Genomic DNA, 15,338 nt, shown 5'->3' on the forward strand with positions numbered 1-15,338 from the left:
TCATAGAGAAAATGGATGAATAAATATTTTATCTTTTTTTTTTTTTTTGTCTCCAAAAAGATAATTAAATTTAAATGCATTCTTAAGTAAACATGACATTTTTAATATGACCATTGTTTTCATATGTGGGTTGATATTGTGAGAGGGCTTTAGCAGGTCTAAATGTTTCTCCTCAGTTTTAATAATTTGTAAACAATAGCCCTAAAATGTTAAAATGATTATTGTTTTTGATCAAAAATTATTTGTTAGTTAAGAGTATAAATCATGTTTGTTCTTCAAGCAGATCTTATGGAGGAATTTATGACCAGACCTTAAAAAAAAATTATCATTCAAAATACAGTATGCCCTGTGACTATTTTAATATGAATAAATACACAGTATTAAGGGTGTTATTTTAAAGTAATACGTTACTTGCGATGAAAGTGTTAGCTAAGATAAATACAGAAAATTTTTTGGCCCCCCACAATTTTTCATCTGGATAATCAGGCCCATATCTGGATAAGGGGCTCCATAAGTATTGGTGCTGTTTATCACTATATTTCGATTTAGTTGTATAAAATAGGGTGTTTTTTACATTATTAGTGTGTATTACATTTATATTTGTATGTTCAATTTAAAGTTGTCACCCTATTTGTTTAACCTTGAGATTAACCATGATTTTTTTACTACAGTAGTATTGCAGTAACAATGACTTTGGTAACTAATTTTGTTAATTTTGCGGTTCCTATGGTTGTATTATAAATACCATGGGTAAACTATATGTATGGTTACTGTAGTAAACCCATGGTTAATTTTCATATGGTAATGTCACCCTAATTAAATTATTAAAAATGAGGTGATATTATTGAATCAGTTCTTATTGCAGAATTAAATAATATCATCCAACTGTTACATATCTAAACATATGTTCTTCTTTAACCCTTGTGCGTCAATAAAAAAAAGTTACTCAGAGGTCCTTAGAGGACAAAAATGTCTGCGTCAAAAAAACTGCCTTAATAATATAATATATTAATATTACTTTCCACTTTCAATTAGTTATTTTTTATTTTTTTACTAACATCAGTGCTGATCATAACTACCAAATATCATTCATTTTCAGGATTTTAACCCTTTAAATGCCAGTTTGTTTATATAATGCCACTGTTGTTTTTACACACACACACACACACACAAATTTCTCAATACACACATACAAAACACACTCTGATATCCATACCAACACACCCACATAATTGTAGCTGCATCATTTATTCAATTAGCCTGCAGTGCTCTATAATACAGCAAACAGAAAATAGGAAAAAAGCTTGTATTTGCTCCATAGGCTAAACATGAGAAAAATGGCGCCATCTGGTGGAAAATATAAACAATTTAAATTTTGAAGCCAGGGCTCCAGAATGAAAGCATAATATCACAGAATCCATGATTTTGCGCTTTAATGGCACTGAGATCAAATATTGCAGTTTTAATGGCTTTCAATGGGGACATTTTTGTCCTGAAGGTCCCAAGTGTAACTATTTTGTGTACACAGTGTATTATAGATGTATTATAGGAACTGAGGCTGAAATATCAAAATTTCCCAAAAAATACACACCTTTGGCAAAAACTGGCATTAACCTAGCCAAAATGATTGAAAAAAACAAAAATGAAAAAGACAAAAATGTCTCGAAGGTCGCACAAGGGTTAAATAACTTCAACGCAGTTAGATACTTTTTGTTAGTAACTTGAAGTGTAGCCACTAGCTAACTTTTTTTTTAGTGTCGCCTTACTGTAGCAAGGCAGCTCACTAGGTTTTACGACAGAGCTATAATGTATGAATGTAGATGCATTTAACTAGGATCCAAACTCAAAATTTAGCAGCAAATCTTCACATGTAAAATCATGTCTTACAGTTTTCAAAGTAGAACCTGTGGAAATCTGTCCCCTCCACGAGGTTTCCCAAAGCTTCTGGTTCAAAAGAGGTCAGCCCGGGATCACAGATCTTCCTGTGAGACACAACACATGATAAATACTTACAGGAATGACAAGACCGTCTTTAAAAGAGTTCAGGCATAACACTGAAACAGAAACTCACGTGTACGCTTCAAAATCTCCACCATTAATGGCTTCGATCAGCAGCTCTGTGACTTTAATGATCTCCTGTTTCCTGGCTAAAACACACAGAGGAAGAATGGAAATAGAGTGAGAAACTGTGTGAAAGAACTTTGCATTGCAGTTTTTATCTTTCAACTGAAAAACAGACCAGACTGAGGACATATCCAGCATTTAAAACGGTAAGATACAAATTTAAAATATACATATGGACTTAAATAACAAATATAACAGCACAACAAAATGCACAAATCAACATACAGTATAGATGATTAACAAGTCACTCTTTCACTGAACGAAAATACATCTCATGGATCTCAAAAGGTACAGACATCTTAAATCTCCAGAACCAATAACATTACCCACCAAAATGCTTCACTAAATAATTATCTGCTATGTCACCCCTGGACAAACCCTTTGAGATTGTGATGATGTTTTCTGGCTGTGTAGTTTTCTTATATCCCCAACAGGGGGCACTAAACTATCACAATAACTGTAAAAGTCTTATTGCACAGCAGGATCTCGAGAGACTCTTCACAATCAGTACAACAGACAAAGCCAGATGTTGCTGCAATGCTTCAGTGCATTTGAAGCACTGACAAAATGACACCAGCTTCAATTTAAGACTCACTGTGTCTAATAAACTCTAAATAAGACAAGAGTGAATATGGAATGGAAGCAGAGTATGGAAAGATTTGTTATTTCTTCAACACTTAAAAGTAAGTCTGATATATTCACACCTGCCCCTTGATCTGGAATAGTTCCACGCGTTTCCATCGCAGAAAAAGTGGTTCCGACCAGGAAAGATCGTTTCCGCACCAGTCTCTAAAACTAACCGCTTTTGTCAGAAATCGGGGGCGAGATAATGTCCGCAGTCACTGCACTAATAAACGTGTCAATACATAAACTCCGACAGATGGAATACAACACTAGATAATGAAGCTATTTACACTATAAACACCAGATGCGGCGATAGCAGACCCGCATGTAGGTCCATACAATGCAAGTGAATGGTGGCCAGACATATGAAGCTCCAAAAAGCACATAAAGGCAGCATAAAAGTAATCCACAGCAATCCAGTGGTTTAATCCATGTCTTCTGAAGCGATCTAATTGGTTTTGGGTAAGAACAGACCCAAATGTAACTCCTTTTTCACTATAAATCTTGACATCAACAGTCTCCTTGGCGATTATGATTTCAAGCTCGATTACACTTCCTAGCACCATCTAGCGCTCTGTGCATGCATCAAGCACTAAGAAGCGTAAGTGAGCTTGAAATCATGATCGTGCCTTGAGATTTCAATGTCAAGACTGAGATCTCATCTGAAGACATGGATTTAACCACTGAAGTCTTATGGATTACTTTTATGTGCTTTTTTGGAGCTTCAAAGTTTTAGCCACCATTTACTTGCATTGTATGGACCAACAGAGCTGAGATATTTTTCTAAAAAATCTTTGTTTGTGTTCTGCAGAAGAAAGAAAGTCATACAGATCTGGGATGACATGAGGGTGAGTAAATGATGAGAGAATTTTCATTTTTGGGTGAATTATCACTTTAATGCAACACTGATAATAATAAACACCCTTATTAATGTAACTTGATAAACAGTAATAAACAGCATGTTTGTGCCTACTGTACATTATGGTTTTAGGCCCAATTTGAATGTTATTGAGCATGAATGCTCAATGACGCCTTAGATGTTAGGGAATATGTAATGGCGTAAAAAGTACTGCTGAACATATTTTATTGGACCGGTTCATTTAAATGAACCCTTGGAAAGAACTGGTTCACAAAAATTAATCGGACTTATCATCACAATCACATTACATTGGGAAGTCGCGCCCACAGTGGTCCAATGATTATCTGTAGATTCTCATTATTGTAATATAAGTTTTTTTTTTCCTTCAGCAATTTAATTTCATAAATTTCATGTGAAAATCAAGGACTGAAAACGGTTCAAGGAACGAAAACCATCCGAACGCATCCGAAAACGTTATTTTTAAATAATTATTATTTATTTTAATCCCACCCCTTAGCACAGAGTACTGTCATTTTAAAAAGAAAGTTATTTTTATGTTTTTATTTTTTTGGTTTGTTTTTTTCTGCTTTTCTCCCCAATTTGGAATGCTCAATTCCCACGACTTACTAGGTCCACGTGGTGGCGTGGTTACTCAGCGGGACAAGTCTCAGTTGCCTCCGCTTCTGAGACAGTCAATCCGTGCATTTTATCAAGTGACTCGTTGTGTATGACATCGCGGAGACTCCGCATGTGGAGGCTCATGCTACTCTCCGCGATCCACGCACAACTTACCACACGCCCCATTGAGAGCGAGAACCACTAATCGCGACCACGAGGAGGTTACCCCATGTGCCCTCTACCCTCCCTAGCAACCAGGCCAATTTGGTTGCTTAGGAGACCTGGCTGGAGTCACTCAGCACACCCTGGATTCGAACTCGCGACTCCAGTGGTGGTAGTCAGCGTCAATACTCGCTGAGCTACCCAGGCCCCCTAAAAAGAACGTTATTAACTGTTCTTTTATTTTGATCTATCCGGTAACCATTTGGAAGGGGCGCTGCGGAATTTTTGAACCGGAACGAAAAAATATAGTTTTTGCTCAGAACGAATCGAAATGAAAAACATTTCGTTTTTAGTCCCTGGTGAAAATAAAAGAAAATCTTAATGTTCTAAAATTAGGGTTCTTTTTTTCTCTTTTGATTTTGATCTGCAGATCATTATTTGATTCTTCTGGGCATTCAAGGCCACACAAACGGCTTGAATCAGTAAAACCGAAAGGGATAGTTCACCCAAAAATGAAAGTACTCTCATCATTTATTCACCCTCATGTTGTTTTAAACCCTTATGACTTTCTTTCTTCTATGGAATACAAATGGAGATGTTAGGCGGAATGACAGCCATTCACTTGTAAGGAAAATGATGCATTCAAAGTGAATGGTGACTGAGGCTGTTATTCTGCCTAACTTCTCCATTTATGCTCCATAAAAAGTATTGAGTCACAAAACATAAAATCCAGATCTAACACTAAAATAATAGTAATAAAACATTGCTTGGCCTAACAAACATCCGCTGAGTTCTTGTGTACACACAATCAAAAAAGTAAGAAATAATCTGTCAGCTTAGAATACTGTAATGCATCAAGCCAATCTTAACCATTTGGCATGTCAACCACGTGGCCAACTGGTTCAGCTACCAGTATACACCAGCACACCTCATTTTTAATGTGTGAACTGGCATCCTCGCTCCCTCCCCTGTCACTTACACTGAATGGTGACGAGGCTCAGACCGTTTGGGAGCAGGCTTGGGTTAAGGTACAGGCCGCAGTTTTTTTTTGTGGGATTTTTCCCCTTTTTTTTGGATTTTTCCCCTTTTTTCTCCCAATATGGAATACCCAATTCCCGATGTGCTTTTAAGTCCTCGTGGTCGTGTAGTGATTCGCCTCAGTCCGGGTGGCGGAGGACGAATCCCAGTTGCCTCTGCATCAGGGGCCGTCAACCCGCACATCTTATCACGTGGCTTGTTGAGCACGTTGCCATGGAGACAAAGCGCATGTGGAGGCTTCATGACATCCACCGCGGCAACCACGCTCAACTCACCACGCGCCCCACTGAGAACGGACCACATTATGGCGACCACGAGGAGGTCCCCCTGTGACTCTACCCTCCCTAGCAACCGGGCCAATTTGGTTGCTTAGGAGACCTGGCTGGAGTCACTCAGCACGCCCTGGGAATGCGAACTAGCGAACTCCAGGGGTGGTAGCCAGCGTATTTTACCACTGAGCTACCCAGGCCCCCCGCAATCGGTTGTTGAGTTGACATAGAGAAAGGTCAAAAAAGCAAATAGAACAACAAGCAGGTAGAGCGCCAGGAGGGCTTTGAGAATATGGTTACAGCAGACTTCTTCAGGACATGCATTTGGGAAGTACCAGCACAAGGAGAACAAGGAGGATGTGGATGAACAAGACTGCTGGGAATGAGATCGCTCATGTTTGTACAGTCTAAGAGAAGCGGTAGGCAGGCGGTATACTGGTAAGTGAATGTGATGACTGGAGGGTATATTTATGTTGGAAAGACATTGAGGACCAGGCTGATGGATGGATGGATGATGGAAATAAATGTAAACATGGATATACAGTGGGAAGACACGCAAGGTTAAAAGGTCAAGAAAGGAGAAACAAAAGGATAGGATTAGTTGAAATGGCAATAGAAGTGGAAAACACAATATTATTTGGTTTACAGGGCTTTCCCTGAAAACGAAGATATGAATGAGAAGATAAAGGATAATGGAAAACAAATGGCACAACAACAAATCCCCTCTTAACACATTTATCCTTTGCAATTTGAGGTCTTTGGGTGACTTAAAGGTGCACTTAGGAAGTTTTTGAATTTGTCGTCTCTCCATTTAGAACAAAACAGCTTTTATAAGATTACTGATATGACTGGAGTCTTCATTTTAATGTGAGTGCTCATGAATTTATTCATATGTTTCAAAATTACAATTCATTTCTTTCTTTGGGAGTTAAACTTTTTAAATTTAAAATGACTTAAAAATTACTTAAAATGACTTTTTAAAATTATAAAGTCTTTATGCAAAAAATATTCACCTAAAAGTTTTGAAGTATTCAAGTGGCACAAATTGAAAAAGAACAAAAGAACAAAATATAAAAACTGTAACAAGGTAAAATACTCTTAAATGTAATTTTACACATACTTTCACAAGTTCACACACAAAGGGACACAATGATTGCTCAAGATCTAATCTCAACATTTTAGCTCATAATCACATCAAAAAAGAGGAACAGAAAGTTAGCAGGTGTGACAAAAAAGCTTAAAATAAAAAGCTTAATCTCAAGAGATGATTAACAACCGCTACGATAATCACAGTACGGTGAGCAACATGACTAATAATACAGTGCTCAGGAAACAGGCAATCAGCCATGTTTGTAATTTCTGTAATGTGTCCACTAGTATAGCATGACAAAAATCTGACAGATTTTATTTTTACAGCGCAAAGCCATTGAAGCAAACTACATTTGAAAAACTTTAGGATCAGAGGTGTCTTTGACTTCACAACAGAGATGCTTAAAGAAACGTTGCGCATAAAATGAAAGAACATTATATAAAAGACACGTTAAGACAACATTAAAACACAGGTGAACTGATGCACCAGACAAATGTGACCCATTAGAACAAACTGCATTACAAACTGAATTAAAAATGATATCTCACAAAGTACATGTCCGAGTCACATATCCTCTCAATTATGATTTTATATATATATATATATATATATATATATATATATATATACATATATATATATACACACACACACACACATACACAGTTGTGCTCAAAAGTCTGCATACCCTTAGTTCTTAATACGGTGTATTGCCCCCTTTAGCATCAATGACAGCGTGCAGTCTTTTGTAATAGTTGTCTATGAGGCCCCAAATTCTTGCAGGTGGTATAGCTGCCCATTCGTCTTGGCAAAATGCCTCCAGGTCATGCAAAGTCTTTGGTCGTCTTGCATGAACTGCACGTTTGAGATCTCCCCAGAGTGGCTCGATGATATTAAGGTCAGGAGACAGTGATGGCCACTCCAGAACCTTCACCTTTTTCTGCTCTAACCACTGGAGGGTCAACTTGGCCTTGTGCTTAGGGTCATTGTCATGCAAGTGCATCCCATGCGCAGCTTTCAAGCAGAAGAATGCGAATTGTCTGCCAGTATTTTCTGATAACATGCTGCATTCATCTTGCCATCAATTTTCACAAGATTCCCCGTGCCTTTAGAGCTCACACACCCCCAAAACATCAGTGAGCCACCACCATGCTTCACAGTGAGAATGGTATTCTTTTCACTATAGGCCTTGCTGACCCCTCTCCAAACACAGCGCTTATGGTTGTGACCATAAGGCTCTATTTTGGTCTCGTCACTCCAAATTACAGTGTGCCAGAAGCTGTGAGGCGTATCAAGGTGTTGTTGGACATATTGTAACCGGGCTTTTTTGTGGAATTGCCACATTAAAGGCTTCTTTCTGGCAACTCGAGCATGCAGCTTATTTTTGTTCAAGTATCGTCATATTGTACTCCTTGAAACAACCACACCGTCTTTTTCAAGAGCAGCCTGTATTTGTCCTGAGGTTACCTGTGGGTTTTTCTTTGTATCCTGAACAATTCCTCTGGCAGTTTTGGCTGAAATCTTTTTTGGTCTACCTGACCTTGGCTTAGTATCAAGAGATCCCCGAATTTGCCACTTCTTAATAAGCGATTGAGGAGTACTGATTGGCTCAAGGCTTTGGATATCTTTTATAACCTTTTCCATCTTTATAAAGTTCCATTACCTTGTTACGCAGGTCTTTTGACAGTTCTTTTCTGCTCCCCATGGCTCAGTATCTAGCCTGCTCAGTGCATCCACGTGAGAGCTAACAAACTCATTGACTATTTATACACAGAAACTAATTGCAATTTAAAAAGCCACAGGTGTGGGAAATTAAACTTTAATTGCCATTTAAACCTGTGTGTGTCACCTTGTGTGTCTGTAACAAGGTCAAACATTCAAGGGTATATAAACTTTTGATCAGGGCCATTTGGGTGATTTCTGTTATCATTATGATTTAAAAAGGAGCCAAACAACTATGTGATGATTAATGGCTTCATATGATCACTATCCTTAAATAAAAGACATTGCATGATCAGTCATATTTTCAAAATCAATGCCAAAATGTCACAATTTCTGCCAGGGTATGCAACATTTTGAGCATAACTATATATATATATATATATATATATATATATATATATATATATATATATATATATATATATATATATATATATATATATATACACACACACACTGGCAGCCAAAAGTTTGGAATAATGTACATATTTTGCTGTTTTGGAAGGAAATTGGTACTTTAATTCGCCAAAGTGGCATTCAACTGATCACAAAGTATAGTCAGGACATTACTGATATAAAAAACAGCACCATCACTGTTTGAAGAAAGTCATTTTTGATAAAATCTAGACAGGCCCCATTTCCAGCAGCCATCACTCCAACACCTTATCCTTGAGTAATCATGCTAAATTGATCATTTGGTACTAGAATATCACTTGCCATTATATCAAACACAGTTGAAAGCTATTTGGCTTGTTAAATGAAGCTTAACATTGTCTTTGTGTTTGTTTTTGAGTTGCCACAGTATGAAATAGACTGGCATGTCTTAAGGTCAATATTAGGTCAAAAATGGCAAAAAAAGAAACAGCTTTCTCTAGAAATTCATCAGTTAATCATTGTTTTGAGGAATGAAGGCTATACAATACTTGAAATTGCCAAAAAACTGAAGATTTCATACAAAGGTGTACACTACAGTCTTCAAAGACAAAGGACAACTGACTCTAACAAGGACAGAAAGAGATGTGGAAGGCCAGATGTACAACTAAACAAGAGGATAAGTACATCAAGAGGATAAGATAAGAGTCTCTAGTTTGAGAAATACACGCCTCACATGTCCTCAGCTGACAGCTTCACTGAATTCTACCCGCTCAACACCAGTTTTATGTACAACAGTAAAAAGAAGACTCAGGGGTGCAGGCCCTATGGGAAGAATTGCAAAGAAAAAGCCACTTTTGAAACAGAAAAACAAAAAGAAAATGTTAGAGTGGGCAAAGAAACACAGACATTGGACAACAGATAATTGGAAAAGAGTGTTATGGATCTTAACCCCATTGAGCTTTTGTGGGATCAGCAAGACTGTAAGGTGCATGAGAATTGTCCGACAAGACATCTATGGCAAGTGCTACAGGAAGCGTGGGGTGAAATGTCACCTGAGTATCTGGACAAACGTCCTGGTTACTTTCGTAACCTCCGTTCTCTGATGGAGGGAACGAGACGTTGTGTCGATGTAGTGACACTAGGGGTCACTCTTGGGAGCCCCAAACACCTCTGCTTTTTGAAAGAAGGCCATTGGGAATTGGCGAGTGGAATTTTCATGCCACTCCGCCGGACATACGGGTATAAAAGGAGCTGGTATGCAACCACTCATTCAGGTTTTGTGCTGAGGAGCCGAGACAAGGTCCCGGCCATTTCAGCGGGTAGTTCAGTGTTGTGGCAAGAGGGACACAACGTCTCATTCCCTCCATCAGGGAACGGAGGTTACGAAAGTAACCAGAACATTCCCTATCTGTCACTCACTCGACATTGTGTCGATGTAGTGACACTAGGGGTCCCTATATAAAATGCCACAAGGTCCTACCCGAGGGGGGAGGAGTTTCTACAAACATGGTGACTGGGGGCAGAGGGGCCTACAGGAGGCCACTACACTCCTAGTAGAGTGGGTTCGTAGCCCCATGGGGGGGCGGCACGTCTTGTGCGTGATATGCCATCATGATGGCGTCAACGACCCAGTGGGCGATCCTCTGTTTGGAGACAGTGCTTCCTTTCCTCTGTCCACCAAAGCAGACAAAGAGCTGCTCGGAGTTTCTAAAGCTCTGCGTGCGATCCAAATAGATGCGTAAAGCACGCACAGGACTCAGCAACGCCAAAGCTGGGTCTGCTTCCTCCTGGGGCAGCACTTGCAGGTTCACCACCTGATCCCTAAAGGGGTTGTGGGAACCATGGGCACATAGGGATCTCAGGATCACGTGAGAGTAACCTGGACCGAATTCCAGGCACGATTCGCTGATAGAGAATGCCTGCAGGTCCCCTACCCTCTTGACTGAAGTCAGTGTGGTCAGGAGGGCAGTCTTCAAAGAGAGTACCTCAAGCGCAACTGACTCCAGAGGCTCAAAGGGAGCACCCCGTAGACCCCGAAGGACTACAGAGAGGTCCCACGAGGGCATGAGGTGCGGTCTGGAGGGATTCAACCTCCTAGCGCCTCTCAGGAACCTGATGATCAAGTGGTGCTTCCCCAAATACTTACCATCCACTGCCTCGTGATGTGCCGAAATGGCGGCTACATACACCTTCAAGGTGGAGGGGGACAGCCGCCCCTCCAGCCTTTCCTGCAGGAAGGAAAGCACCGATCTGACTGCGCATCTCTGGGGGTCTTCGTGTAGGGAAGAACACCACTTAGTGAACAGACGCCACTTCAAAGTATACAGACGCCTCGTAGAGGGAGCCCTAGCCTGAGCGATCGTGACTACCACCGTGGGTGGTAGGCCACTTAGGTCTTCCGCGCCCCGTCCAAGGGCCAGACGTGGAAATTACAGAGGTCTGGTCATGGGTGCCAGATGGTGCCCCGTCCCTGAGAAAGAAGGTCCTTCCTCAGGGGAATTCGCCGGGGGAGGGGGGGGGGCTGTCACGAGGAGCGTGAGGTCCAAGAACCAAGTCTGGGTGGTCCAGTAGGGTGCTACTAGGACGATCTGCTCCTCATCCTCCCTGACCTTGCACAGACCAATGCAAGGCTCACTGGGGGAAACACGTATTTGCGTAGTCCAGGGGGCCAGCTGTGTGCCAGCGCATCTATACCGAGGGGTGCCTCGGTCAGGGCGTATAAAAGCGGGCAGTGGGAGGATTCCTGGGAAGCAAACAGGTCTACCTGTGCTTGACCGAATCGACTCCAAATCAGCTGGACCACCTGGGGTTGGAGTCTCCACTCTCCCCTGAGCGTAACCTGTCATGACAGCACATCCGCTGCGGTGCTGAGTTCGCCCGGATGTGAGTGGCTCGTAGCGACTTGAGGCGCTGCTGACTCCAGAGGAGATGGCTGGCGAGTTGTGATATGCAACCGGAGTGTAGACTGCCTTGACGGTTGATGTACGCTACCATCGCCATGTTGTCTATCCGGACCAACGTGTGCTTGCCCTGGATCAACAGCTGGAACCTCCACAGGGTGAGCAGTACTGCCAACAACTCGAGGCAGTTGATGTGCCAATGCAGCCGCAAGCCAGTCCAGGAGCCGGCGGCTGTGTGCCCGTTGCATACGGTGCCCCAGCCCATCTTGGAGGCATCCGTCATAACCACGATGCGCCTGGAGACCTGCTCTATGGGAACCCCTGCCCGTAGAAATGCAAGGTTGGTCCAAAGACTGAAGAGGCGTGATGACCACGCGATGTGTCCCGTGGTGCCACGCCCATCTCTGAAATCGAGTCTGAAGCCAGTGCTGAAGTGGTCTCATATGCATCAACCCGAGTGATGTGGCAACTGCTGAGGATGCCATGTGCCCCAGGAGCCTCTGAAAAAGTTTCAGTGGAACCACTGTCTTCTGTCTGAATGCCTTCAGACAGTTCAGCACCCACTGTGCATGCTCGTTCATGAGGCACGCCGTCATTGAGACCGAGTCCAACTCCAAGCCGAGAAAACAGATGCTCAGAACTGGGGAGAGCATGCTCTTTTCCCAGTTGACCCGAAGCCCCAGTCGGCTGAGGTGTGTGAGCACCAGGTCCCTATGCGCACACAATACATCCCGAGAGTGAGCTAGTATTAGCCAGTTGTCGAGATAATTGAGGATGTGGATGCCCACTTCCCTTAGCGGGGCAAGGGCTGCCTCTGTGACCTTCGTGAAGACACGAAGGGGAGGACCTTGTACTGGTACGCCCGGTCCTTGAAAGCAAACCGCAGGAAAGGTCTGTGTCGAGGTAAGACCGAGACGTGGAAGTACGCGTCCTTCAGGTCTACCGCCACGAACCAATCTTGATGCCTAAGGTGCCACATCGAGGGGGCTCAAACCCTTTGGTCATGCTGAGTCCAGAGACATCGAAGCACTTACCTGGCTCCTGACGCCCACCATAAGATTGGTCGATGAGGGGGGAGGAGGAACATCGTCCCCGCAGTACATCGGAATCAACCCGGTGTGGGCATGTTTGTGCCACAGCTGGGTGCGCAGGGGCGGGGGGTCCACCGCTGGAGCACCAAACCTGCCAAAATGGGACGGTGGACAGTGGTCGTGACGACGGCCGTGTACACCTGACATGTGACCCAAAGAACAAGGAAACCACTCTTTTGTTGAAGTTTTAGGTACCGCAGCCTCTTGGGCATGCGGCAAAAGATGAAACAAACGATTCTCCTCCCGGCCCTCCACCGGGGGACGGAGTGGTCTGTCTACCAGCTCCATAGAAGCAGGTCTCCTCGTCCCTGGGTCGCCCATCTCGGGCGCTTCGAAGCCCTTTAGGTTTCTTGGCGGCCGGCCATGAGACGGGTGGCATCTGCTTCCTGCGGTGGGCTCCACGCCAGGGCCGGGCCGCGGGCCATGGCAGAGCTGGTGCTGTTGCTGCAGGAGGATGCCCTTGGTGACGAGCAGACGGGGTGCAGGGTCTTGAGCCGTGCCGGGGCAGGATGTGTTGAATGGCATCCGTCTGCTGCTTCACCACCAAGAACTGCTGAGCAAAGTCCTCGATGGTGTCGCCGAACAGGCCAACCTGGGGGATGGGGGTGTCAAGGAACCGTGCTTTGTCAGCCTCTCTCATGTCGACCAGGTTGAGCCAAAGGTGGCATTCCTGGACCACCAGGGTGGACATCCCCTGCCCGAGAGACCGCGCCATGACCTTCGTCGCCCGGAGAGCGAGGTCGGTCGCTGAGCACAGTTCCTGCATCAATTCCGGGTCAGAACTACCCTCGTGCAGCTCTTTTAGCACCTTGGCTTGGTGTACCTGCAGGAGAGCCATGGCGTGCAGGGCGGAGGTGGCTTGTCCAGTGGCACCATAGGCCCTAGCCGTCAGAGATGACGTAAACCTACAGGCCCTGGACGAGAGCTTCAGGCGCCCGCGCCCCCTTATCCACCTGGGGGATCTCCGAATACCCAATGGCTGCCCCACCATCGAGGGTAGTGAGAGCGGGGGAGCTGAAAGATTGGGACCGGGTAGTAAAAGGTGCCCCCACGATCTTGTCAGCTCCTCATGCACTTCCGGGAAGAAAGGAACTGGGGCGGGGCGTGGCCGTGAGTGCCGCTCTGGGCCCAGGAACCAATCATCGAGCAGCGAGGGTTCAGGGGAGAGTGGAGGGTTGCACTCTAGCCCGACGCTTGCGGCTGCCCGGGAAAGCATGTCCGTCATCTCTGCGTCGGCCTGAGACTGGGTGACCACACCCGAAGGGGGAAGCCCAGCCGAAGCCTCCGCATCAGAGTGGACGAGCCCGCTCTCCGATGCTGTGCTCGATAGCTCATCATCTTCCCGGGCCCCGAATAAGAGGTCCAACTCACCCTGAGATGAGCCGGCGGACTCATCAGAGAGCCCGACTGGGGCAAGCGAGCGTGCTGAGGAATGGGAGGTCCGTGGGGGGTTACCCGGCGGAGGTGGTCCCATTGGAGTCCCCAAATCGCCCCTCGTGCTAACCAATGCGGCCTCATACCCGTAGGTAGAAGGACCGAGGCGGGGAGCTGCTGGGGTGATTTGCTTTCTTACGAAGGCAAGACACAACCGCAACATTGCCATGGTAATATTCTCGCAATGAGGACAAGACCCATCCACGAATGAAGTCTCTGCGTGGGCAGCACCCAGACACGTAAGACAGCGGTCGTGGCCATCCAAACGGAAAGGCATCTTTAAAAAGACGTTCCGTGTGTGCTGTTCTTTTACAATTGAAAATATACTCTTTTGTTAGAATATACTCTTTTCTTTGTTCTGCCGAAGCACCCAGGGGCGTTCTCTGCACTCTACGGGTGCAGAGGGGGAGAAGCCACTGAAATGCACCGTAAGTCCAGCAGTTTGAGGTGAACGGTAGAGAGAATTGAATTCAGTGCACTAAATGCGACCACTCGGCTCCAAAGAGAAAATCTGAATGAGTGGTTGCATACCAGCTCCATTTATACCCGTATGTCCGGGGGAGTGGCATGCAAATTCCAGTCGCCAATTCCCATTGGCCTTTTTTCAAAAAGCAGAGGTGTTTGGGGCTCCCAAGAGTGACCCCTAGTGTCACTACATCGACACAACTTCGAGTGAGTGACAGATAGGGAACTGACAGCTAGAATGCCAAGGATCTGCAAAGCTGTCATTGCTGCACATGGAGGATTTTTTGATAAGAACTATTTGAAGTAGTTTAAGAAGTTCTGAAATTTTTTTTCAAACTGTAATAGTAATTTTTCATGTTATTAATGTCCTGAATATACATTGTGATCAGTTGAATGCCACTTTGGTGAATGAAAGTACAAATTTCTTTTCCATAAGAGCAAAATCTGTACATTATTCCAAACTTTTGGCCGCCATTGTATATATGGTATTTTCTGGACCATTAGGATTTTTTGCATTTTGCAGATTGTTCCTCATTCTCATTGATTCACATTAATCATCCTGTCTGG

The 15,338-nt window shown here is 43.9% G+C and overlaps 1 protein-coding gene across 8 annotated transcripts in view; it reads right to left on the reverse strand.

The window, feature by feature from the left end:
* Window positions 1-15,338, reverse strand: part of LOC127454165 (calcium/calmodulin-dependent protein kinase type II delta 1 chain) — a 112,801-nt gene that overhangs the window by 6,223 nt on the left and 91,240 nt on the right. For all 8 annotated transcript variants that reach the window (XM_051721180.1, XM_051721196.1, XM_051721233.1 and 5 more), the window contains 2 exons: window positions 2,072-2,147; window positions 1,888-1,982 (listed from right to left, as the gene is read on the reverse strand). In XM_051721180.1, coding sequence (XP_051577140.1) covers window positions 1,888-1,982; window positions 2,072-2,147 — 171 coding nt within the window. The remainder of the gene's footprint in view (window positions 1-1,887; window positions 1,983-2,071; window positions 2,148-15,338) is intronic.

The sequence above is a fragment of the Myxocyprinus asiaticus genome, chromosome 2, assembly GCF_019703515.2.
Source record: "Myxocyprinus asiaticus isolate MX2 ecotype Aquarium Trade chromosome 2, UBuf_Myxa_2, whole genome shotgun sequence".
Lineage (NCBI taxonomy): Eukaryota > Metazoa > Chordata > Actinopteri > Cypriniformes > Catostomidae > Myxocyprinus > Myxocyprinus asiaticus.